Genomic DNA, 24,046 nt, shown 5'->3' with positions numbered 1-24,046 from the left:
TTTACTCTAGTGATGGAGAGGGATAAGTGTGTACTACAGGCCAAGAGTTATAGCTGGGGGCAGGGAAATTATGATGCGTTGAGGCATGACTTAGGATGTGTGGATTGGAAATGTAGATTCCAAGGCAAGAGCGTAATTGATATGTGGAACTTGTTCAAGGAGCAACTATTGAGTGTCCTTGATAAGTACGTACCTATCAGGCAGGGAGGAAAGGGTCGTGTGAGGGAGCCGTGGTTTAATAAGGAATTGGAATCCCTTGTTAAATGGAAGAGGGCGGCCTTTGTAAAGATGAGGCGTGAAGGTTCAATAAGGGCGACTGAGAGTTATAAGGTAGCCCGGAAGGACCTGAAGAGAGGGCTAAGAGCAGCAAGGAGGGGACATGAAAGGTCCTTCGTTGGTAGGATTAGGGAAAACCCTAAGGCTTTCTATAGGTATGTTAGGAATAAAAGAATGACTAGGGTAGGAATAGGTCCAATCAAGGATAGTAATGGGAAGTTGCGTGTGGAGGCTGAAGAGATTGGGGAGGCACTGAATGAATACTTTTCGTCAGTATTCACTCAGGAACAGGACATTGTTGTCGATATGAATACTGAGGCACGAATAAGTAGAATGGATGGCTTTGAGATATGTAGAGAAGAGGTGTTGGAAATTCTGGCAAGGGTGAAAATAGATAAGTCCCCTGGGCCTGATGACATTTATCCTAGGATTCTCTGGGAAGCAAGGGAGGAGATTGCAGAGCCATTGGCCTTGATTTTTGTGTCCTCTTTGTCTACAGGAGTAGTGCCAGAGGACTGGAGGCTAGCAAACGTGGTTCCCTTGTTCAAGAAGGGGAGTAGGGATAATCCTAGTAACTATAGGCCAGTGAGTCTCACTTCTGTTGTGGGCAAAGTCTTAGAGAGAATTGTAAGGGATAGGATTTATGCACATCTGGATAAGAATAATGTGATCAAGGATAGTCAGCATGGTTTTGTGAAGGGCAGGTCGTGCCTCACAAACCTTATTGAATTCTTTGAGAAGGTGACTAAGGAGGTAGATGAGGGGAAAGCGGTAGATGTGGTGTATATGGATTTTAGTAAGGCGTTTGATAAGGTCCCCCATGGTAGGCTACTGCAGAAAATACAGAGATATGGCATTGAGGGTGAGTTGGAGGTTTGGATTAGGAATTGGCTGGCTGGAAGAAGACAGAGGGTAGTAGTTGATGGCAAAAGTTCATCTTGGAGTGCCGTCACTAGCGGTGTTCCGCAAGGATCTGTTTTAGGACCATTGCTGTTTGTCATTTTTATAAATGACCTGGAGGAAGGGTTAGAAGGTGGGGTGAGCAAGTTTGGGGACGATACAAAAGTCGGAAGAGTTGTAGACAGTGAGGAAGGATGTGGCAGATTACAGCGGGATATAGAGAAGCTGCAGAGCTGGGCAGAAAGGTGGAAAATGGAGTTCAATGTAGCTAAGTGTGAGGTGATTCACTTTGGTAAGAGTAATAAAAAGATGGGGTACTGGGCTAATGGTCGGATACTTGGTAGTGTGGAAGAGCAGAGGGATCTTGGTGTCCATGTACACAGATCTCTGAAAGTTGCCACCCAGGTAAGTAGTGCAGTGAAGAAGGCATATGGCGTACTGGCTTTTATTGGTAGAGGAATTGAGTTCCGGAGTCCTGAGGTCATGCTGCAGTTGTATAAGATTCTAGTGCGGCCGCATCTGGAATATTGTGTGCAGTTTTGGTCACCATACTATAGGAAGGATGTGGAGGCACTGGAACGGGTGCAGAGGAAGTTTACCAGGATGTTGCCTGGTATGGTAGGAAGATCCTATGAGGAAAGGCTGAGGCACTTGGGGTTGTTTTCATTGGAGAAAAGAAGGTTTGGGGTGACTTGATAGAGGTGTACAAGATGATTAGGGGGTTAGATAGGGTTGACAGTGAGAACCTTTTTCCACGTATGGAGTCAGCTATTACAAGGGGGCATAGCTTTAAATTAAGGGGGGGTAGATATAGGACTGATGTTAGGGGTAGGTTCTTCACTCAGCGAGTCGTAAGTTCATGGAATGCCCTGCCAGTAGCAGTAGTAGACTCTCCCTCTTTATGGGTATTTAAGCGGGCATTGGATAGGTATATGGAGGATAGTGGGTTAGTGTAGGTTAGGTGGGCTTTGATTGGCGCAACATCGAGGGCCGAAGGACCTGTACTGCGCTGTATTCTTCTATGTTCTATGTTCTAATTGCATGCAATATTCCAACAGTGGCCGAACCAATGTCCTGTACAGCCACAACGTGACTTCCCAACTCCTGCACTCAATACTCTGACCAATAAAGGAAAGCATACCAAATGCCTTCTTCACTATCCTGTCTACCTGCAACTCCACTTTCAAGGAACTATGAACCTGCACTCCAAGGTCTCTTTGTTCAGCAACACTCCCGAGGACCTTAACATTAAGTGAATACATCCTGCTAAGATTTGCTTTCCCAAAATGCAGCACCTCGCATTTATCTGAATTAAACTCCATCTGCCACTTCGCAGCCCATTGGCCCATCTGGTCCAGATCCTGTTGTAATTTGAGGTAACCTTCTTCGCTGTCCACTACACCTCCAATTTTGGTGTCATCTGCAAACTTACTAACTCTACCTCTTATGCTCACATCCAAATCATTTATGTAAATGACAAAATGTAGAGGAACCAGCATCAATCCTTGTGGCACTCCACTGATCACAGGCCTCCAGTCTGAAATACAACCCTCCACCACCACCCTCTGTCTTCTACCTTTGAGCCAGTTCTGTATCCAAATGGCTAGTTCTCCCTGTATTCCGTGAGATCTAACCTTGCTAATCAGTCTCCCATGGAGAACCTTGTCGAATGCCTTACTGAAGTCCATATAGATCACATCTACTGCTCTGCCCTCATCAATGCTCTTTGTTACTCCCTCAAAAAACTCAATCAAGTTTGTGAGACATGATTTCCCACTCACAAAGCCATGTTGACTATCCCTAATCAATCCTTGCCTTTCCAAATACATATACATCCTGTCCCACAGGATTCCCTCCAACAACTTGCTCACCACCGACATCAGGCTCACTGGTCTATAGTTCCCTGGCTCGTCCTTAACACCCTTCTTTAAACAGTGGCACCATGTTAGCCAACCTCCAGTCTTCTGGCACCTCACCTGTGACTATTGATGATACAAATATCTCAGCAAGAGGCCCAGCAATCACTTCTCTAACTTCCCACAGAGTTCTAGGGTACACTTGATCAGGTCCTGGGGATTTATCCACCTTTACCCATTTCAAGACATCCAGCACTTCCTTCTCTGTAATATGTAACATTTTCCAAGATGTCACCATCTATTTACCTATAGTCTATATCTTTGATATCCTTTTCTACAGTAAATACTGTTGCAAAATACTCATTTAGTATCTCCCCCGTTTTCTGCGGCTCCACACAAAGGCCGCCTTGCTGATCTTTGAGGGGTCCTATTCTCTCCCTAGTTGCCCTTTTGTCCTTTATGTATTTGTAAAATCTCTTCGGATTCTCCTTAATTCTATTTGCCAAAGCTCTATCATGTCCCCTTTTTGCCCTCCTGATTTCCCTCTTAAGTATACTCTTATTTTCTTTATACTCTTCTAAGTATTCACTCGATCTATCCTGTCTATACCTGACATATGCTTCCTTCTTTTTCTTAACCAAACCCTCAATTTCTTTAGTCATCCAGCATTCCCTACACCTACCAGCCTTTCCTTTCACCCTGACAGGGATATACTTTCTCTGGATTCTCGATATCTAATTTCTGAAGGCTTCCCATTTTTCAGCCGGGATGGAAGAGTTTTTGAAGCTCATAGTCCTTGACGCCTGAATGGAAGTGAGAAAGTTTCTTATTAAAGCACTCGGTAAGATAAAGCATGAACTGAATGTGAGAGTCAGAGAGACTCTGAAATAGAAGAGAGAGTTGAAGAGAAACTTTTTCACATCCAAAAGGCACCATACTTCATTTTTACAAAGTAAGCTTCTTAGGAAGGAAAGGGTGCACAGACCAAATAAATGCCCTGTTTGATTGCTGGTCAGCAGTGTGTTTGCTGCCCTGAGTCCAGCTTTAATTGGCCTTAATGCCTGTAGGTGGTGAAGCTAAAGCATAGTCAAATTACCCACTCTGATCACAGTGCTGTAGATCTCCTTCCTGTGTCCTTGATCAGTGTGTTCTAGGCCTAATTAGAAAGCAGGACCTACTAGATCATAGGCTGGGGAATAAGGAGGGTTACATGGATAGGTGTTGGCCAAATGGCCTACTCCTGTTCCTAATTTTAATTTTTTTTTGTTTCTAAATGCATAAAATCCCAACAAGAGCACCAAAATGAGCAGTTTGCTTGACTGCCTGCTTGTCAGGACAAAAGCAGTTCACACCAGGTTTCATTAGGAACAGAAAGATGCCCATTTATTGCAATGCACTTAACTTTAACAACAGCAGAAAAAAGAAATGATTTCCAATCTACTACTGTGTAACTTAAACTATTTCCCTACAAACCCACAAATGCATACATATTCAATCACGATTGAGATTGACAGAAGACAGACAGTTTAACATAGAAACTATGGATAGAAAAAAGATACAGAGTGAACAAAATCCTGAAGACCAAGTCCAAACGGCAAAATGGAAACTTATTTTTGCACAGTCCTTTTTATTTTTGTAATGATCATACCTGTTCTCTTAGGGGGATGCGTGTTCTTCAATACAATGTCTGATCAGGTGGACTTAGGTCTTTTCTTGTTTAATAATTTTTTTGAAGCTTTCTAGATTTTTATTACTTTCTTCCTGGGGGGGGGGGCAAGGAGAGAGGGGGAGAGAGAGATGCCTCCCATGTTCAGGCTCTGAATGTTTTTCTCTGCTGTTCCTGACATTTAAAGCTTTTTAAACACTCCACAGGGCGAGCTCTCAGACAGTTGTTGTCAGGCAGAATTTCCTTAACATAAAAGTTATGACCACATAATCTTGAAGTCTGCCTCTCTCCACTTCAAAGAGCAATGTTATGTTGTAATCTCTAAACATTTGCAGCATTTTATGTATAAGTTGTAAAAACTCTCCATGGGTTTAGAGCAGTACAACTTCCAATTCAGTTTCCAGTTCCAAAAAAGTAAACTCTTAAAATACAAAAGCAGAGAAGTTATGCTGAGCCTTCACCTAACTCAGATCAGGCCCAAGCTAGAGTACTAAACCCAGTTCTAGACACCACACTTTAAGAGGGGTGTGAGGTCCTTAAAAGGGTACAGAAGCAATCTACCAAAATTATTTTTAGTGATGAGGGTTTTTAGCTACAAGTTTGGCTGTATAAATTGGGGTTATTTCTTTTTGAGTAAAAGAGGCTGAAGGGCACTTTGATAGAAGCACAAAATTGTGACCAATTTGGATAATGTAGAGAAGGAAAATGTTTTCTAATTAAGTGATATTACAAGGACTAAGGGACACAGATTTATATTTTTGAGTCAGGGAACGTGACGACAAACTGTGAGTAGTCATGACCTGGAACTGCATGTCCACAAGAAACAGAGAAGAGCAATGATTTCAAAAAGAAATTAGACGAGCTCTTGAATGTATTGAACTGGGGAGTGAGACTGATTTGATTGTCCCACAGAGGGATGGCATGGCCTCGATGGGCTGAATTGCCTTCTTCAATGCTGCAAATGACTGTAACTCCAAATGCATGTGTGGGTGTTGGATTGAGAAAACAGAACAGAGCTTGGCTGTGGTACTCTCTTCACTTAATTTGACTGGCAATGCTACTTGGCTCAGGTATGGAAGATCAGGCAGCATCCGAGGAGCAGGAAAATTTCCAGCTCCTCGGGTGCTGCCTGACCTGCTGTGCTTTTCCAGCAACACACTCTAAACTCTGATCTCCAGCATCACACTCTAAACTCTGATCTCCAGCATCTGCAAATATCACTGTCTCCTCAGGTATGGAAGGGTTGACATCATCTGGGGAGAAAAGCCTTTGTTTCAAGATGGTGCTGACACAAGGAGACTCTTTGTGAGCTCTCTACAGCAGATCTTATTCTCACATTCTTCACAATCATTCTTGCTTTTGTGCACCTTCTTTGCAGCCGTAACTTTGTATTCCTTGCTCAGTTCAATCACCCTATGATCTTTTTATGGTATGATTTGCCTGCACTGCAAGCAAAACAAAACTTTTCACTGTACTTAGGTGCATGTGACAATAATAAATCAAATCAAATCAAATTGAAGGTGCAAAACTATTGAGACCTGGAGCACTGCGAGATATATGCCCACTGAACTGTTATTTACCCCTCTGACCCCACACTTGGAGATGTGTTCCACCCGTAAACTACATTTGAATTGGTCACCCAGAGAGTCAACGGTTACAGTTTCCAAGCAGCAGCAATTCAGACTGCTCTTTTTCACTATCCAGAGATAGTCAGACTTCAGTAAGTCAAGTAAAATTCAGAGGGTTGTTGTGGACTTGTTAGGCGAAATGACCTGTTTCTATACTGTAGGGAATCTAATCTATAACGCATATATTTCACAACAGGAGGTACAATTGAAGAAAAAGACATCCACAGCTTTCGGCAATAATACAAACTGAATGAACTTTAATACTGTTAGTGTGTAAATTTTGAGTGAAAAGACAGAGTTTACAAAGTGATTTGCAGTGACAGTTCACAATTTTTTTGTAAAAATTGAATTGAAATATTTAACTATCAGCAGGATAAGGGGAGAAAAAAGTAAATAACATTTTTATTAAGTCAGGAAAAGATATTTCAAAATCAGAGCTTCAATTTTATCATATTGATTTAATTCACATGGATAAAATAACAGCACAATATGCAGATTTAAAATTGATGCCGCCAAATATATTTAGAGTATCACATTATTGGGAATATCTGGGGAAGGCCAGGCACAATTATAAGTGTTTCACCTGTAATTCTCCAACCATGGAGCTCCCAATCCCTTCCACCTTAAGCAACACTTGGATTAGACACATGATTTGAGGATTTTCATTAAACATATTGCACATCAATATCTCTCAAAATAAAGTAATTCTACTGTTAAAAATATGCAAATAAGTACCTCCTTCATAAAATGTTCATGGCTTTTATTAAAGACCAACTGCCCCAAGTACAGCTTAACCCCTGTTGCTTTCTTTCTCCCCAGTGGCTCGATCCAGACCTAAAGCGTGTTACAAGGTATTCTGCTTTGGTTGGCAAGATTACGGTGCAGTGGAGGACATCTGCGGCGAGATGAAGGTCTCAATGCTGCTTTGACTCGGTGACAGGAGGTGGCTGTGGCCATCCGCTGGCTGTGTGTTTTGATACATGACCAGACTACCTGAGGAAACTGAGAGTGAAGAAGCAAAAGGTAATTGTCACAACGCTGACATTCATTCAAAACATTCTCTACACCTGTCTCCAAGTGAAGACTCTAGGAAAGATATTGTCTTCAGTTTGTCAGGACAATGAAGATTCCTGGCACTCTATCAAATCTGCTTGACACACCACCTGGAGGGCAAGAGGCCACCAAAAGTATCTTTCGCCCCCTGCCTGTTGAGGTAGTATAGTGGTGATGTCATTGGACCTAATAATCCAGAATCCCAGGCTCATGTTCTGACAACATCGTTTCAAATCCCACCATGGCAGATGAACTCCCACTCGAGTTCAATGAAAATTCTAGAATTTAAGAAAAAATGCAATCAATGTTGTAAATATCTGTCCAGTTCACTAATGACCTTCAGAGAAGGAAATCTGCCATCCTTACCTGGTCAGGCCCACGTGTAACTCCAGATTTACAGGAATGCAATGGAATCATAACTGCCTACTGGGCAATAAATGCTGGCCTAGCTAGCAACACCCACATCTCATGTACAAATGAAAAAATATTACTCCAACAATCCATGAGAAATCTCTTTAATTCCATTTTCAGGACAGGGAGAAGGATGGTGCAGACGTTAAGTGTCAAAATGGGGGAACATAGACTGAGAGCAGCTACTTGCAGGTACGTCCACATTTGGAAAGTGGTAGTCTTTTTAAAGTAATATAGTGAGAATTCAGGGCCAGTGTATTCCACCAAGAATTAAGTGCAAGGGCAGCAAGTCCAGGGAACTCTGGATGTCAAGGAATATTGCAAGTTTGATAAAGAAAAAAAATTAAGCATATGTCAGGTACAGTGCATTAAAAACAAGGGAGGCTCTTCAGCAGGGGGCTGCTTAAAAAAGAAATTAGCAGGACAAAGAGGTGCCATGAAATATTTTTGGCAGACAGGATCAAGGAAGACCCTATGGTATTTTATAAGTATATTAAAAGTAAGAGGATTACCAGGGGAAAAGTGGGGCCTATTGGAGACCAAAGGGTTAACTTATGTATAGAAGCAGAGGACATGGGTGAGGTCTTAAATGCATACTTCTCATTTGCATTATAGTCAGGGATATCATTTAGGATGATGAAGTCCTAGAACATTTTAAGGTTAATAAGGAGGGGGGTATTAAATATTTAAGCAGGCATAGGGGTGCGTAAATCCCCAGGGCTTGATGCGATGTATCCCCGGCTGCGATGGGAGGTAAGGGAGGTGATTGCTGGGGCCCTGGCAGAGATCGATGTTTCAGGCAAAAGCCCATGGTTCCTTTGTTCAAGAAGGGCAGCAGGCCAGGTAATTACAGACCAGTTAGTCTGATGTCAGTGGTAGACAAATTATTGAAAAAAATTCTGAGAGACAGGATTAATTAACACTCGAAAAGGCAAGGATTAATCAGGGATAGTCAGTACAGGTTGGTTAGAGGATGATATTATTTCATTTAGTTGAGTTATTTGAGAAATACATTGATGTGTGCAGTGCAGTTGATGTGGTTTACATGGACTTCAGTAAGATCTTTGACAAGGTCCCACTTGGAAGATTGGTTGAAAAGGTAAGAGACCGTGGGTCCAAGACAAGCTGGCAAAACGGATAGAAATTGGCAAAGGGTGATGGGTGGAGGGAATTTTTCATCATTGGAAGCCTGGAACCAGCAGGCTAATACAGGGATCAGTGCTGGGACCCTTGCTGTTTGTTATGTACTTTAACCACATGGATGTTAATGTAGAAGGTATAATTAATACGTTTGCAGATGACTTGAAAATTGGTAGTGTTGTTGACACTGAGGAGGATGGGGTCAGGCTACAGTCAGATATTGATCAGCTGGTAAATTGAGCAGAGCAATGGAGGGTGGACTTTAATCCTGATAATGTGAGGTGATACATTTTGAGAGCTCTAATAAGCGAAGGAAATGCAACAATGAATGATAAGTCGTTGGGGAGTAATGAGAAGCAGAGGGACCTTAATGTATAGGTGCATCAATCCTTGAAAGTGTCAGCACTGGTAGACGTGGTGGTGAAGAAGGCACGCAGATACTTGCTTTCTTTAGCCAGAGCTTAGAATATAGGAGCTAGGGAATCTTGTTACAACTTTATAAAACATACATTAGACCTCAGAAGGAATACTATGTGCACCACACTATTGGAAAGATGTGATTGAACTGGAAAGGGTGCAGAGGAGATTCATCAAGGTGTTGCTATGAGGAGAAACTGGATAGGCTGTGTTTGCTTTCCTTGGAGCAGAGGAAGCTGAGGGGGGAATCTAAATGAATGTACAGGATTATGTGAGGCATAGACAGAATAGATTATGAGAATCTCTTCCCCATAACAGACAGTTGAAGACCAGAGGGCACAAGTTGAAAATGAGAGGTAAGTAGTTTACCTGAGATCTGAGAATTTGTTTTCACCCAGAGGGAGGCAGGAATATGGAATGTGCTGCTTGGGAGGATGGTGGGAGTTAAACTTGCAAAATTTAAGAAGCATTTGGATGAGCACTTAAAATGCAGGGAACAGTAGGCTATGAACCAAGTGCAGGTAAATGGGATTAACGTAGCTTGGTGTCTATCAGTCAGCATAGACAAGGTGGGCTGAACAGCTTGTTTCAATGGTGTATTACTCTATGACTGACTTCTGCTATGTTATTTGATGTCAATCACACTATGGAAAACTGCTATAGAAAATTGCTAATAGAAAATCGCTAAACCCATTCAGTAGAAAGTTCGCATTATCCAAACAACGTCCAAAATTCGTCAATCACGTTATAGCCAATTCGCGCTGACGAAACATGTGTTATAACAGAATGGTCTGTAAGTCACATTGTGATAATGATGGAATGAATTGCATGCTCGTGCCATACTCAAAAATATAGTTAATTTCGTCAAGCTTAAAATTTCCTTCGTGAGTTTGTGATTTAAAACATAATTCTTTTTTGACTGGTCAGCTTTTTCCTGGGATTGTCATATTGAAACCTACAACAGTTGCTGTAAATATTGTTTGCAAATGAACAATCAGTGGAATAAAGATTAGATGAAAAGACATGAAACTTTAAATTATAGACTAGTGAGATAAAGCATCAAGTCTAAAAATGTCAAACATGTCAAGAGCTATAATATTAATTAATGCTTAAATTAATTTACACACCAATAATTAGACATAGTGGTTAATTCGCACCGCAAATTATAAAAAGATTATTTCTTGAAAGCCATTCATTGAAAGGTTAAGCTAAATGGCCAGAAGGCTGCAGATTGGAGTTAGCCTTGAGGGAATTGGTCATGGCTGGGACAGCTTGCATGCTTTTGGAAGAGACAGGAAAGGAACAGTCATTCAACCTTCCTACTGCTTATCCATCATTGCACACCCAGGCCTGGAAACGTTGGCTATGGGTGGAGACAATATGTGGGTCAGGCTGGATTCCCACCAAAGTTCAATACCGACTTGACTCACGATAGAAAATCAGAGCTGTGGTTAAACAGCCCCTGGTTGCCGTGGATGAGTACTTTTCAATGATTCAGAGCTTCATGGCAGAATTTTAAACTGATGTTTTTGTTTAAGAGAAAGGAAGAGGAAAAGGTATGAAAGAGCCTTTTACATTTGGCCTGTCCAATGTTTTTACTTTTTGGATAACATTATACTGTTTGTTACTAATATTAGCAAGGAGAACAGTCTGTAGTTATAATGATGTTTGAACACAAGCTGAGCAAAGAGATAAGACCTAGTTAAGAGCATTCAGTCACATAGCGTTCAGCAGCTGCACTGATCAATTGGGAATTGAATTTAACAAAGTAGACCTGCTTTTAAATAGTAAAGTGATGAACGTTGTGTATACGTTAAGCATTCATCTGAGTTAACATTACTTCAGTTACTTTAGGTAGTAGAAAATGTAAAGGATGTAATCCTCAGCAACTGAACATATATTATGATTCATATTAAATTGAGGGTAACTTCTCTATTAATTTCTGCTCCCTCTCCAAGTCTGTTTGATACATCTGTCTGACCTGGTGGCAGGATTTTGCCAGTATCTTTCAGAAATAGTGCTGGGGGCTGGGTGCTGTACAAAGTTATCTGTCATTTCCCCTCTCTGCCTATGTCCATGCTACGCTCAGCCACAGTCAAGGACTCAGTGGGTGTGAGAGACCCACGTGCAAGTCCACCTTCCGGGAGGATGATGCAGAGGTGCTGGTGTTGGACTGGGTTGGACAAAGTCAGAAGTCACACAACACTAGGTTATAGTCCAACAGGTTTATTTAAAATCGCAAGCTTTGAAGGCACTTCACCTGACAAAGGAGCAGCGCTCTAATAGCTTGTGATTTCAAATAAACCTGTTGGACGATAACCTGGTATCATGTGACTTCTGATTCTGGGAGAAGGCAGTAGATCACAAAGATTAAATGGCCTGGTGATTTACAAGAGTGGGGCCTAAGGGCTGGTCCTGGTCTGAACCTAGCCTTTAAAAACTGTCTAATCTGATACAATAAATTTTCTAATCACCTGGTCCTGCCCCTATGCCCCATTTACAAGGATTGCATATTGGAAAGTTACATGACTTTCTGTTCATTTTATATCCATCAGAGTAACCAGAAAATTTCTTCTAATTAATATAAATTGAGATGACACTGTTGCTTTTATTTCACTCAGGATGGTTATTCCTGCTTGCACTTCACATTTGACAACAAATCTTCAGGTTCAAACTGAAGTTCACGACATGTACAAGAAGAATAAATAATAGAAGTTGCTTGTTAATGGATTGGGTTAGACAGAAGGATGAGGAAAATCGACGTTTCGGGCAAAAGCCCTTCATCAGGAACAATTCATTCCTGATGAAGGGCTTTTGCCGGAAACATCGATTTTCCTGCTCCTCAGATGCTGCCTGACCTGCTGTGCTTTTCCAGCACCACTCTGATCTAAACTCTGATCTCCAGCATCTGCAGTCCTCACTTTTGCCTTAGAGAGAAGGATGACAGCCTTGTACCAGAAGGGTGCAGCATTACGCTTTGCATTCAGTCCTGAAAGATGTGTGACTTGAAAAATAATGTATAATTTCACAGATTACCTACTTTGTGACAATAGGGACTCCTGACGATACTAGCTCTGCTGTAAATTATCGGTCAAAACTGCATCATCTTTATTTCTGTAATCTCAGGTCTTGTGGTTACTGAGAGGGTAGGTTTGCATAGCGTTTGCAATGTCACTTCATGAAGGGCACAGAATAAAGCTTTTCTCCCACGTGGTATAATGTAGCAAATGAATTTGTGAGGATCTTGTCTTCTCAGTAATCCAAACCAAATTGTAAACGTGTTGCCCTTGATACGTGAACATTTGCACTTGAAATGCCAAGAACTTCGGCAATATATTTACAACGTTGATCAAATGATTGATTTATTGTGAGCTAAATTTTCAACTTGCCATCCCAGTCCATCATGAAAAGGGCCCAAATTTCATTTCCATCGATTTTGATTGATAAAATGCCCCTCAAAACAATCAAGCCGTTGCTTGAAGAAGGTAACCATAGAAGGTTATGACGTGAGGAATGGAGAATGGGAACACACTCGGTGGTTTATGTGTGAAAAGCCACAATTTCATCTGCTAAGAACCTCACTTGCCTTCAGGGTGTGAATGGCCATCAGACTAAGGAAGTACTTGGGTGTCTTTGTATTGGAATAGTTAAGTCATTTTAGTCAGCAGTGTGGAAATTTTCACCAAAATTCATCAACCTCAGACACAATTCAACATAAAAAGTTTCGACTGGCTGCAGAGAGCATACTAAATTGCCACTTAGTCACTCATTCTAGCAAGTTAGTTTAAATGTCAGAAGAAAGTGAGGATTGCAGATGCTGGAGATCAGAGCTGAAAATGTGTTGCTGGAAAAGCGCAGCAGGTCAGGCAGCATCCAAGGAGCAGAAGAATCAACATTTCGGGCATAAGCCATGAAGAAGATTCCTGAAGAAGGGCTCATGCCCGAAACGTCGATTCTTCTGCTCCTTGGATGCTGCCTGACCTGCTGCGCTTTTCCAGCAACACATTTTCAGCTCTAAATGTCAGAAGACTCAAGGCATAGATCAGCATAGAATCATAGAATCCCTATAGTATGGAAGCAGGCCATTCAGCCCATTGAGTCCACATTGACCCTTGGAAGAGTATCCAACCCAACCTGCCCCCACCCCTCTGTCCATGTAACCCTGCATTTCCCGTCGCTAATCCACCCAGCCTGCACATCTCTGGCCAATCCACCTAACTTGCAAATCTTTGGACTGTGGGAAGAAACCGGAACAGCTGTTGGAAACCCACTCAGACATGAGAAGAATGTAACAATTGCACATCCCCAATTTCCTTTACCCAACACGGGCAATCCTTCAGCCCTTTAGCATCAAACTCTGAACCTCTCTGCCTAACTCTCACTTTTTTAATGTGTTCACTTGCCCCATATCTCCTTATCTGCCTTGGTGTCAAATTTTGTCTGTGTTCAGTTGAGCATGTAACCATATGGTTTGAACAACAAGGTAAAAACAATGACTGCAGATGCTGGAAACCAGATTCTGGATTAGTGGTGCTGGAAGAGCACAGCAGTTCAGGTAGCATCCAAGAAGCTTCGAAATCGACTTTTCGGGCAAAAGCCCTTCATCAGGATTAAAGGCAGAGAGCCTGAAGTGTGGAGAGATAAGCTAGAGGAGAGTGGGGATGGGGAGAAAGTAGCATAGAGTACAATGGGTGAGTGGGGCAGGGGATGAAGGTAATAGATCAGGGAGGAGAGGGTGGAGTGGATAGGTGGAAAAGGAGATAGGCAGGTAGGACAAGTCCGGACAAGTCATGAGGACAGTGCTGAGCTGGAAGTTTAGAACTAGGGTGAGGTGGGGGAAGGGGAAATCCATTGTAAATACGAACCACTTCTTTGTCTAAGTGGGTCCACTTAATTCCTCATTACTCACTATCTGCTGGATTCTAGCCAAAATAAATGTCTTGAAGTGGACTAACCTTTCGTGTTCTTCAAGAAATTAGTTTATACATGATAAAGCTGTTGTATTTCAGTGTGGAAAATCTTTGCTGATGCCTCACAAATGTATTCAATAAGAAGAGGAGCTGTACAGGTCAGATTGAAACTCAGAGCTGAGCTGAGTTGGCAAGGTTTCTGTTATCCTGATGGACTGTCTCCTTTAGCTACTGTCTCTGTGATGTATCACTGAAAGCAGTGGGTGCAACATCATCTGTGTTAGTGGTGGTGAGGATGGATATTAAACCTTGTTCCAAATATGTCTATCAAGCAGTGGTGATGCTATGCTTCTCGAGTGTTGAGCGTTTGCCCACACAACTGATGTGAACCGATGACCTTTGCGATGTAGATTTGAGCAACTTACCAACAGTAATGTCATTGAAGGGCATGGTGAAATGGTCAGATCTCTTTTTATACCTTGGTGGGATTTGGGTGTTGCTAGCTACACTAACATCTATTGGTCAATCCTAAGAGTTGGCACCATTACTGTGGCACTTTCCTTCCCTAAAGGACATTAGTGAACTAGATGCATTTTTCCCAACAATTGACAATAGTTTCAAGGTCATCATTAGACTCTTAACTCCAGAATTAATTATTAAATTGAAATTCTACCACCTGTCATGAAGGGGTTTGAACCTGTGTCCTCAGGACATTACCTTGGTCTCTGGAAATACAGTCCAGTGATAATACCAGTGGCCATTGCCCTTCCCTCGCATTCTTGGAAATGGGCATTAATTCACACAAATGTTAATCTGCTGCTTTTCAGCTGGAGTCTGCCTGTTGTCCAGACCCTAAGGCTATCATATTTTAGTCATTCTCAGGATATGTTCTTGCTCGTAAAACTAACGTTAATGCTGCCCTTAATTCTCTGTGAGAAGATGATCATGTGCTACCTTCTTGACAACATTTCCTGTTGAAATATATTATACTAATGTCATTGCAATTAGTGCTCCTCCTGAATTTTCAATCTTGCTCCTCCTCAGTTTCAAGTGTGACATCCTGTGCTTCATTCTTGCATTGTTCATGCGCACTCAGCAAGTTTCAAAGGAAGAATATTCCGTACTGAATTCCTTCTGCCTCTCCACTTTTCAGACACTCATCTGAGCATATTCCCTTGACATAGCTTTAAGTTGCAAAAATAGAAACAGCTGGAGAAACTCATAGGTCTGGCAGCATCTGCGGAGAGAGAAACAGAGTCAATGTTTTGAGTTGAGTGACCCTTATTCGGAAGAGTCACTGGACCCGAAACATTAACTCTGCTTTCTCTCTGTAGGTGCTGCCAGACCTGCTAAGGTTTCCAGCTATTTCTATTTTGTTTCAGATTTCCAGCATCTGCAGTTGATTAGAATAGATTCCCTACAGTGTGGAAACTTCGGCCCAGCAAGACCACACCGACCCTCCGAAGAGTAACCCACCCAGACCCATTTCCCTCTGACTAATGTACCTAACGCTATGGGGCAATTTAGCCTGGCCAATTCACCTGACCTGAACATCTTTGGACTGTGGGAGGAAACCCACGCAGACACGGGAGAATGTGCAAACTCCACACAGACAGTCGCCCGAGACTGGAATCGAACCCAGGTGAGGCAGCAGTGCTAACCACTGAGCCACTGTGCCGCCCTTCTTTATGTTTTGTTTATAGCTTTAAATCACCTGTTCTAATATCTCCGGTGTTGACTCAGAGTCAATTTGGATCCAATTATGCTCCTGTGAATTGCCTTGAAATATAACAGAACATTAAGGGTGCTATATCCACTTTTTATGTAAGTGTACCCACTTTTGGAATTTAAAGTAATGTAGTCCCTTCTCCACTTAAAATCAGTAGAGCAATCAATGGGAGCCCACATACAAACGTGTTCTGTTCCTCCTTTCCAGACAGGCAATTTTTGAGATTTATCATGGGGTATTCCAGTGATGAGGTTTGTGTTTCTTTAAGGTCTTGACACCTGTCCCATTAGTGCGACGCATCGGTAAACTTATGTCTCGCCTGAGGTTTTGAACTGAGCTTTGCAACGGACAGCAGGGTTGGATTTAAAAATACATAAATCCTCTTGCCATCCCCAAAGCAGGTATTCCATCGAGGCTGTGAGAAGGTGATGTAGATGTCACAAGCAACATGCCTGGCTGCATGCTCCACACAGGCAGAACACCCACTGCAAATGGAGCTTGTAATGCAAGAAAGGTTGCATTTTCTCTTACAACACTGACTACACACAGTTCATTAGAATATAGTTATCACAGAAACCCTTCTACAATGACGCAGTTCAGTGACAATAGCCTAGGCAATGCACAGTGTGGGCAGTATGTGCCTATCACTAGCAGGGATAACCTCAACAGAACTGTTAGTCAAATATTGTGCAACTTTGATTCTTTTGTCAGGATTTATTGATTGCAAAGCTGAGAGATGGGAGGCAAGCAAGATGACAAGTGGTAATTAAGCTCATTCCTCTTGTGAATTATAGGATAAGATATAGTTGGCACCTGACTCTTGGAAGGGTGGAGCATATAACCGGCCCACATTGAATGAGACTGAAATTTTTGGCAACTGTTTCACCCAGACGCAGCAGCAACAAAGCTCCTCCAGTGATCGGAGGTGGCCGTGGATTCATTTCAAAATGGTGGTGAAGACAGCAAGGTGACAGCTTGGAGGATGGCACCTCGGTGAGGTGGCGGCCTGATCTGGCAGCAGAGCCAGGGACTCCTGGTTGCATGGGCCCAGAGTGGGTCCTCCTGGCATTAGTGAGGCAGTGGCAGAGCCTGGGACTCCTGGTTGCGGGGTGAGTGTGGGTTCAGCATGGGACTCGGCCATCAGTGGTGACATTGATGAGGTGGCCCCAGCAGTGAAGAGATGGTGCCTAAAGAGTGGTGTCTCCCTATGGCGGTGGGTCCAGTGCAAGTGGCAGCGAGGTGGTGCAGGTTTGCTGGTGAGTCGACTTAGTTATATCTTTTATCCCTTTTATTCTTAAACTTTTCAAAATGGTGCCACATTGAAGCAACTGTTGAAGCTTTTCCCTGTATTTTGCTGTATTACTCACTGTAAAATGGGAGTGATAATAAATAAATCAATCATTCATTCCCAGAGTGCTGGCCATGACTTGTTTACTGGACTGAAAGAATATGTCTGATCCAGCTGCTAAGCGCCATGACACTTCAAGCAGCACCAGAAAGAGTGACGACTCAAAGGCGAGAACTGAAGAAGCTCTGGGCTGAAACATTCTGTGCCAGACACATGGCACACACTAACCCTCTCAGGGTGGCACCACTTGAACACCACTAGAGGATTGTGGCATCACAGTGACTCAGTGGTTCATACTGCTGCCTCACAGCACCAGGGACTTGAGTTCGATTCCAGCCTCAGGTGACTGTCTGTGTGGAGTTTGCACACTCTCCCTGTGTCTGTGTGGGTTACCTCTGGGTGCTCCAGTTTCCTTCCACGGTCCAAATCTGTGCAGATTAGGTAGATTGGCCATGCTAAATTGCTTGGGATGTGCAGGCTAAGTGGATTAGCCATGAGAAATGCAGGGTGATAGGGTGGGGGGGTGTTGGTCAAGGTAGGCTGCTCTTTGGAGCGTTGGTGTGGACTCGATGGGCCGAATGATCTGCTTCCACACTGTATGGATTCTATGATTCACAGTAATATAACTACCCTCAGGGAAAACTGCATAAATGCTACCAACTCTAGCAAACTATAGAGTTCAATCATCTTGATTCAGTTCTGTGATGGATGGGATTTGGGAAGAATTTCAGATCTCTAGCTTTGCTGCGAGTGTACCTTTGAAAGTTACTTTTAAACAATGATAAAGATGCAAAGCAGTAAATTTCCTCTGATGATGAGAAAAAGCAATTGTGGGAAGTCGTCAGGCTGTCAGCAAACCACAACAATTAGACGTAACCTCCCTTAATCATGTGCCAAGAAATACACAGGTATAATCTCGACACGTACTTGACATTATGTCTGTGTGAGGGAAAGCTATTCTGTATTCACATCGGCCCTTTCACCCAGATTCGTAAATGGTAGTACATACCAAAACAAACACTGCTGCTATTGCAGTCACCAAATACTTGTTGTCCAAAGCTTTAAACATGTAATCAATTGTATTGTGAATCAGAGTTGTGGGAAATATGGTGAGATACCATATTAGTTGGAAAATCAAAGATCCAAGGTAGTGACTCAATCTCTACTGAAACGACAAGAACATCAACAAAACTTTGCACTACAACATTAACCTACATTTGTATTGTGCCACCAACATATGCCGCCGCCCTTCATAGAAACATAATCCGGTAAATATTTGTCATCTAAAAGGATATTAGGACAAAAGGAAAATACTGGGGTTGCTGAAAATCTGAAATCAAAATAGAAAATGAAGGAAATACTCTGCTGATCAGGCAGTGTCTGTGACAAAATTAGGACAGGTGCTCAAAAACTTGTTCAGAGGGAGGTTTTAAGGAGCACCTTGAAAGGGCAATAGATCTAGGAAGGGAATTCCAACACTTAGGACTTAGGTATAGCTGAAGGTGCGGTGACAAATCTCTGGGCATAGGACTGACAAGAGGCTGAAATTGGATATAATACTTATGATACAGAAGTGTGCAGATAAAGCCTATTGTCTATATCAGGCACTCAGGCCTTAGTAGCCTGTGTGAGTGCCTTTTGCACTGATCTATCTTATTCACTGATTTATTCTGTTAAACCTCATGAATTTACTAGTTTGAAGAGGATTGTCCTTAGCACCGTTACTTCATCATTGGTGGATAAATAATAGATCAAAGAACTGTGACCTTTTGATAATCACAGCTTGTGTTAAATGCAAGTTGATGAGGACATTGATTTAAATTTTACATGAAACCTGAGAGACTAATTGTATAAGACTGAATATATCAGACTTTCAGGTTTGTGATTTGATTCCCTGATGTTTCAACTCTTCTGCATAGTGAACAATTTTGCCACCTAAACATGAATCATGTGTTGTTTTTCCCTTAATAAACACAATCAAAAAAACAAAAACAGAAGTTGCTGGAAAAGCTCAGGAGGTCTAGCAGCATCTGTGAAGAGAAACCAGAGTTAACCAGACCCGAAATGTTAACTTTGATTTGCCTTCACAGATGCTGCCAGACCCGCTGAGGTTTTCCAGCAATGTCTGTTTTCGTTTCTGATTTACAGCACCCGCAGTTCTTTCGGATTTTAAACACAATATTAATTCTGTTTGAATGTGTATCCAGTCTCTTAAAGACATGGGAACTGTAACAATTTTTAAATTACTGAATAGTTTGTTTATGTTTTCTAAACGTTTTGCAGCTTTCAATTTGGATGCCAAATGTTAGCTATCGTATGAAGAAAGGTGACATTTCACAGCATCACCTTCTTCAGGGTAGACTGTCATCAGTCTAACCAAATACTAGACTGTACCTGTGGTGATGGCTGGACTTGCAGAGATCCGATGGATATGTTGAATGGAACCTTCCAGATTCTGCAAGGGGACTTGCTGCGCTGATGTATTGATCTGGTTTTCTGACTGGCTTTCCGAATTTAGTGTAAGAACCTGAATTAAACCAAAAAGGCAATATTAATATAAATGCTATCTATCTATTAGCACTTCTATCACCTTCACTGGATGTGATTGTACTGTTTAAAGCACAAGTGCGTGAGGCGAGATTAGAAAGTTATGTAGGGTTCGGTAGAGTGGATAATGCAGCTCGGGCCTGAACTTCCATGCCTTGGTTGGGCGCGCAGAGATGGGAGGATTCCTGCTTTTGAGAATCTGCTCTTCACAAATGGCTGTCCAGGGTTTGGATATTCTGTCCTTGTGAGGGGCAAGCTGGATTAGAAGTCAGGGCCAGAAATCCTGGAAGAACGGAAGAGTTTGCTGGGTGCAGAGCCAAGTGGGCAGAAAGCTTGTCTTGACAATCCCGAACTGTGTCCAAAGTTTGCAAACAAAGAGTAACACTTGAAACATTCCTCCAGCCTCATCCACCTCCCCTCTCGTCCCCACACACTCCTCATGCTCAATTCGTGCCAACTCATGATGCATCATTTCCCCACCCGCCCCACGACCTCATTCCCTCCATGACCCCTCTACTGCCTTTTGCCTTCACACCCTTTATGCCAACTCATCTCATGGTCACATGGACAGACCTCTGAACTCATGCAGAGATAAGATAAAATGAAGTTCTAAGTGAAGACTCCACTGCATTTAAAAAACACTCTCATGCATATAAACTCATTTATTCCACCAAAATCCCTTCAACTACAGAATGCCTTATAAGAGCAAACATTTCCTTCAAGTGCGCAAACCATTGTAACAACAAGCAGCAGAGATCATTTATAGTTCAACTGCTTACAGTTTATAACCGCTTTGAGTTGTCAATCAATTTGTGAAATGGCAAGCACCCGACTGTGATAATGGATGCTTGTGAAATCAGTCATGCAATCATAGTTCCCAGCAATGGATGCCCTCAAGCCTGTGTCAAGAGACAAAGTGAAGTTTCAAGCAACAATATTTTTTGAACATGCCAGTCATTTCTTTTCCAAAGATTTAAAAGGCAGGACTTTTAATTGCCTTAATGGCTTGATAGCTCACTTTGAAAAGTGATTTTGATGTGTCCTTTTGATACTTCTGACTGTTCCATTTCATAGGTCTCTCTGACAAAAGCCTCTGAGTGTTTTGGCAGTCGATTTTGACAGGTCTGTTGACTATTCCAATAAGCTTGGCAGTAATGAGTTTCTGCACTTATTAAAAACATTAATGCATTCTTTTAACAATTCCAAATTGCGTAACACCCCCACCCCCCACCCAGTGTTTATCTCATCTATCCCTGTGTTTCTGTATAAAGGCTTGGCTCCAGTGTTTTATCACTTCCCCCAGTTGTATCCACATGGATACCTTCCTGCTCCAAAGGAATACACTGGCTTTCTAAACAAATGCACAAAGTTCAAACCTGCTCCTACCAGTCTATGGGTTTCACACACACTATGGATTTCATGCTCCAAAATTACAGAAATCCCATGTGAGTGTAAATGCCTAGCTATATCTGTGTAATGTGGACCCTGACTCTATTCCTGTCCTGTGAAAAGGGATTTGCCATGTTCAGGGCGTGACTTGTCACTTTCAGCCACTTCAGGCATTTTCACTACAACAGAGTCTCAGTGCTGTGATTGAATCTGAGTCACTGTTTCCACTGGGGAAACAGGGACATGAAGACACAGGTACTTGTCCAAAGAACTGAAGGAAGATGAGAATTTTTAATCCAAGAAGTTGTTATTAAGTGAAATTTTCTGCTTGAAAGGATGGTGGAAGCCAATTCTATGTACAATCTTTAAATGGAAGTTATATATATATTTGCAGATCTATCGGGAGACAGTATAAGATTGGGAATAATTGGATGGATATTTCAAAGGGCCAGCACAGGCAGAATGCACTGACAGTCTGTTCAATTCTATTTTATCAGGTATCTTTGCAACTAGTTATCTCCTTCGGTTAAAGTAAATGGCATGATGTGGACTACAGGACCTCTCTGCACTCAGCAACAATTCCAGTGCTTAGCTGTCACCAACAGGAGCCTAATACATCACTTTAAGGAGTATCTAATTGCCAAATTGGCAAGTTTTATTTTTTTGCTGCTATTCTTGAGGATGCTAATTGTATTAACTGGGTATTTAATTCTATCTAGGTAGTAGTCAATAACTAGGGACTCATGTGGTGATTGGAAATTAATAATATGTCATCTGTGATTCTGTATAAAAGTTTGGCTCCAGTGTTTTATCATTTACTGCCTGAATTCTAATATAGTAGCAGAGAATGACTATACCAGGAAGTATGGTTTAATGTATAATTATGTGTGTAAATGTACTTTACATATCTTTAATGAAATCAACTAGTTAGGATACAACATAGTCATTAGCATGCATATCCTTTGATTTTATTTTGTGCAGTAAAATTGTTTCATTTCAAACAGTGAATTTTGTGCCTGAATAACTAGATTTTCACACTTTCAAAATAAAATGGTTTACTGGTCTCTGTGATAATATAAGGTGGGTCATGATGATAAGACTGTGTTTTACATAAAATCCCTACAGTGTGAAAACAGGCCATTTGGCCTAGTAAGTTCACACTGACTGTCCAAAGAGTAACCCACCCAGAACCATTCCCCTACATTTATCCCTGACTAATGCACCTAACCTACAAACCCTGAATGCTATGAGCAATTTAGCATAACCAATTCACCTGATCTGCACATGTTTGGACTGGTTTGTATTTGACAAACATAGTGATCAAGGGAATATGGTTCACCATCATGTTTAATTAGAATTAATTAAATTATCTCAGAGTCTTATGATATGGTTAAAAAAAATTACCTTGTCTCTTAATGCTCACATTTTTCAGATGAAGGTACTGAGGTACAGAGTCCAGCAAGTTCAAGGGCTGGATAGTGGGGAATGTGCATGATTACAAGACTCCTAACACAGCTATCTGCAGGAGAGCTGTCCAGATGACTTAAATGTCCCAAAGAATTAGAGGGATGTGATATTTGTAGGCTATGCAGCAAGACAATGACAGCTAAAAAGGGAAGTCCAGAGTGGGAGAATAAGAAAACACAGTGCAGGTGCTGATAGTGAGTCTGGAAGTTACTCTTGCATCAGAAAACAATCATAAACTGGCACAAGAGAGAAATTTTGCAGTAGTCTTCCCAGCAAGTATAAAATTGGAAGTAGAGACCATGGCTTGAATAGATTGCAAAATGAAATCAAAATCACAGAACAGTCCTGAAACAGAAATCCTTATAGTTGCTACTGATAAACTTTTGGATAGACTAATTGGTAAAATAATAAGTTGCAGTCCACAAGGGACCACAGGCATATCTCTATCTCTAAGAGAATCAATTGGTTATATAACGTCAAGGGCACCAGACCTGGTAAAGCATGGGGCAAGGCAAGCCTATATTAACTAACATAGCTAGTATGGCAATTTAATCCAAATCATTGGAGTGATATGCTAGCTACCCAGGCAACTAAACAAACCAACACCCAGAACAATAAGGTAGCAAAAGAAGCAAAACAGATGGTTAGAAAGTTTATTTTGAGGTACTTGACAAGTTGCAGCCAGTGACACAGACGCATTTATCCTGAGAAATCCCTTGCAGATGGGGTTATGAAACTATAGCCAATAGCTAAAAGGTTTCAGAAGGGACTGAGTGATAGAGATGTTAAAGTGGACTCTCCCCTTGCTGGAAAAATAATTTAAAAATCATTTCAACTCTGACCATGTATTTATGAGATTGTAGATCAATTGACATAAAGATCTTTTTGCAGCAAAATACAGTTTACAGAGGACCGAAAGAGACAGCAGAAGATTAAATTCCCTACAGTGTGGGGACAGGCCCTTCAATTCTACACCGACTCTCCTAGGAGTAACCCACCCAGGCCCATTCCCCTCTGACTTAAGCGTCTAACACTATGGGCAATTTAGCATGGCCGATTCACCTGACCTGCACATTTTTGGATTGTGGGAGGAAACCGGAGCAAATGCACACAGACATGGGGAGAATGTGCAAACTCCACACAGAGAGTCACCTGAGGCTGGAATCAAACCTGGGTCTCTGGCGCTGTGAGGCAGCAGTGCTAACCACTGAGCCACCGTGCCATCTTGGAGGCAAACATACTTAGGAATAGAGTACCCTTTGGAGTGGAGGGTAGTGTAAAGTAGGTGGCAATTATTCTGAACAGAAAT

The 24,046-nt window shown here is 41.9% G+C and overlaps 1 protein-coding gene and 1 long non-coding RNA gene across 3 annotated transcripts in view; one reads left to right on the top strand and one right to left on the bottom strand.

Moving 5' to 3' along the window:
- Window positions 1-6,343: 6,343 nt before the first annotated feature.
- LOC140487880 (hepatocyte nuclear factor 1-alpha-like) overlaps window positions 6,344-24,046 on the bottom strand; it is a 198,396-nt gene continuing 180,693 nt past the window's right edge. The window contains exons 9-10 of the mRNA XM_072587260.1: window positions 19,729-19,861; window positions 6,344-7,328 (exon numbers count right to left, since the gene is read on the bottom strand). Coding sequence (XP_072443361.1) covers window positions 7,201-7,328; window positions 19,729-19,861 — 261 coding nt within the window. The 3' untranslated portion in view covers window positions 6,344-7,200. The remainder of the gene's footprint in view (window positions 7,329-19,728; window positions 19,862-24,046) is intronic.
- On the top strand, window positions 7,832-22,414 carry LOC140487881 (uncharacterized). 2 transcript variants are annotated; one of them, XR_011962960.1, is made up of 3 exons: window positions 7,832-7,982; window positions 19,618-19,853; window positions 21,768-22,414. It is a non-coding gene; the product is annotated as an uncharacterized lncRNA (long non-coding RNA). The 2 variants fall into 2 exon arrangements; XR_011962959.1 differs by lacking the exon at window positions 7,832-7,982 and adding an exon at window positions 17,104-17,242.

This window comes from Chiloscyllium punctatum, chromosome 17, assembly GCF_047496795.1.
Source record: "Chiloscyllium punctatum isolate Juve2018m chromosome 17, sChiPun1.3, whole genome shotgun sequence".
Lineage (NCBI taxonomy): Eukaryota > Metazoa > Chordata > Chondrichthyes > Orectolobiformes > Hemiscylliidae > Chiloscyllium > Chiloscyllium punctatum.
This window is presented reverse-complemented; position numbering and strand designations above follow the sequence as displayed.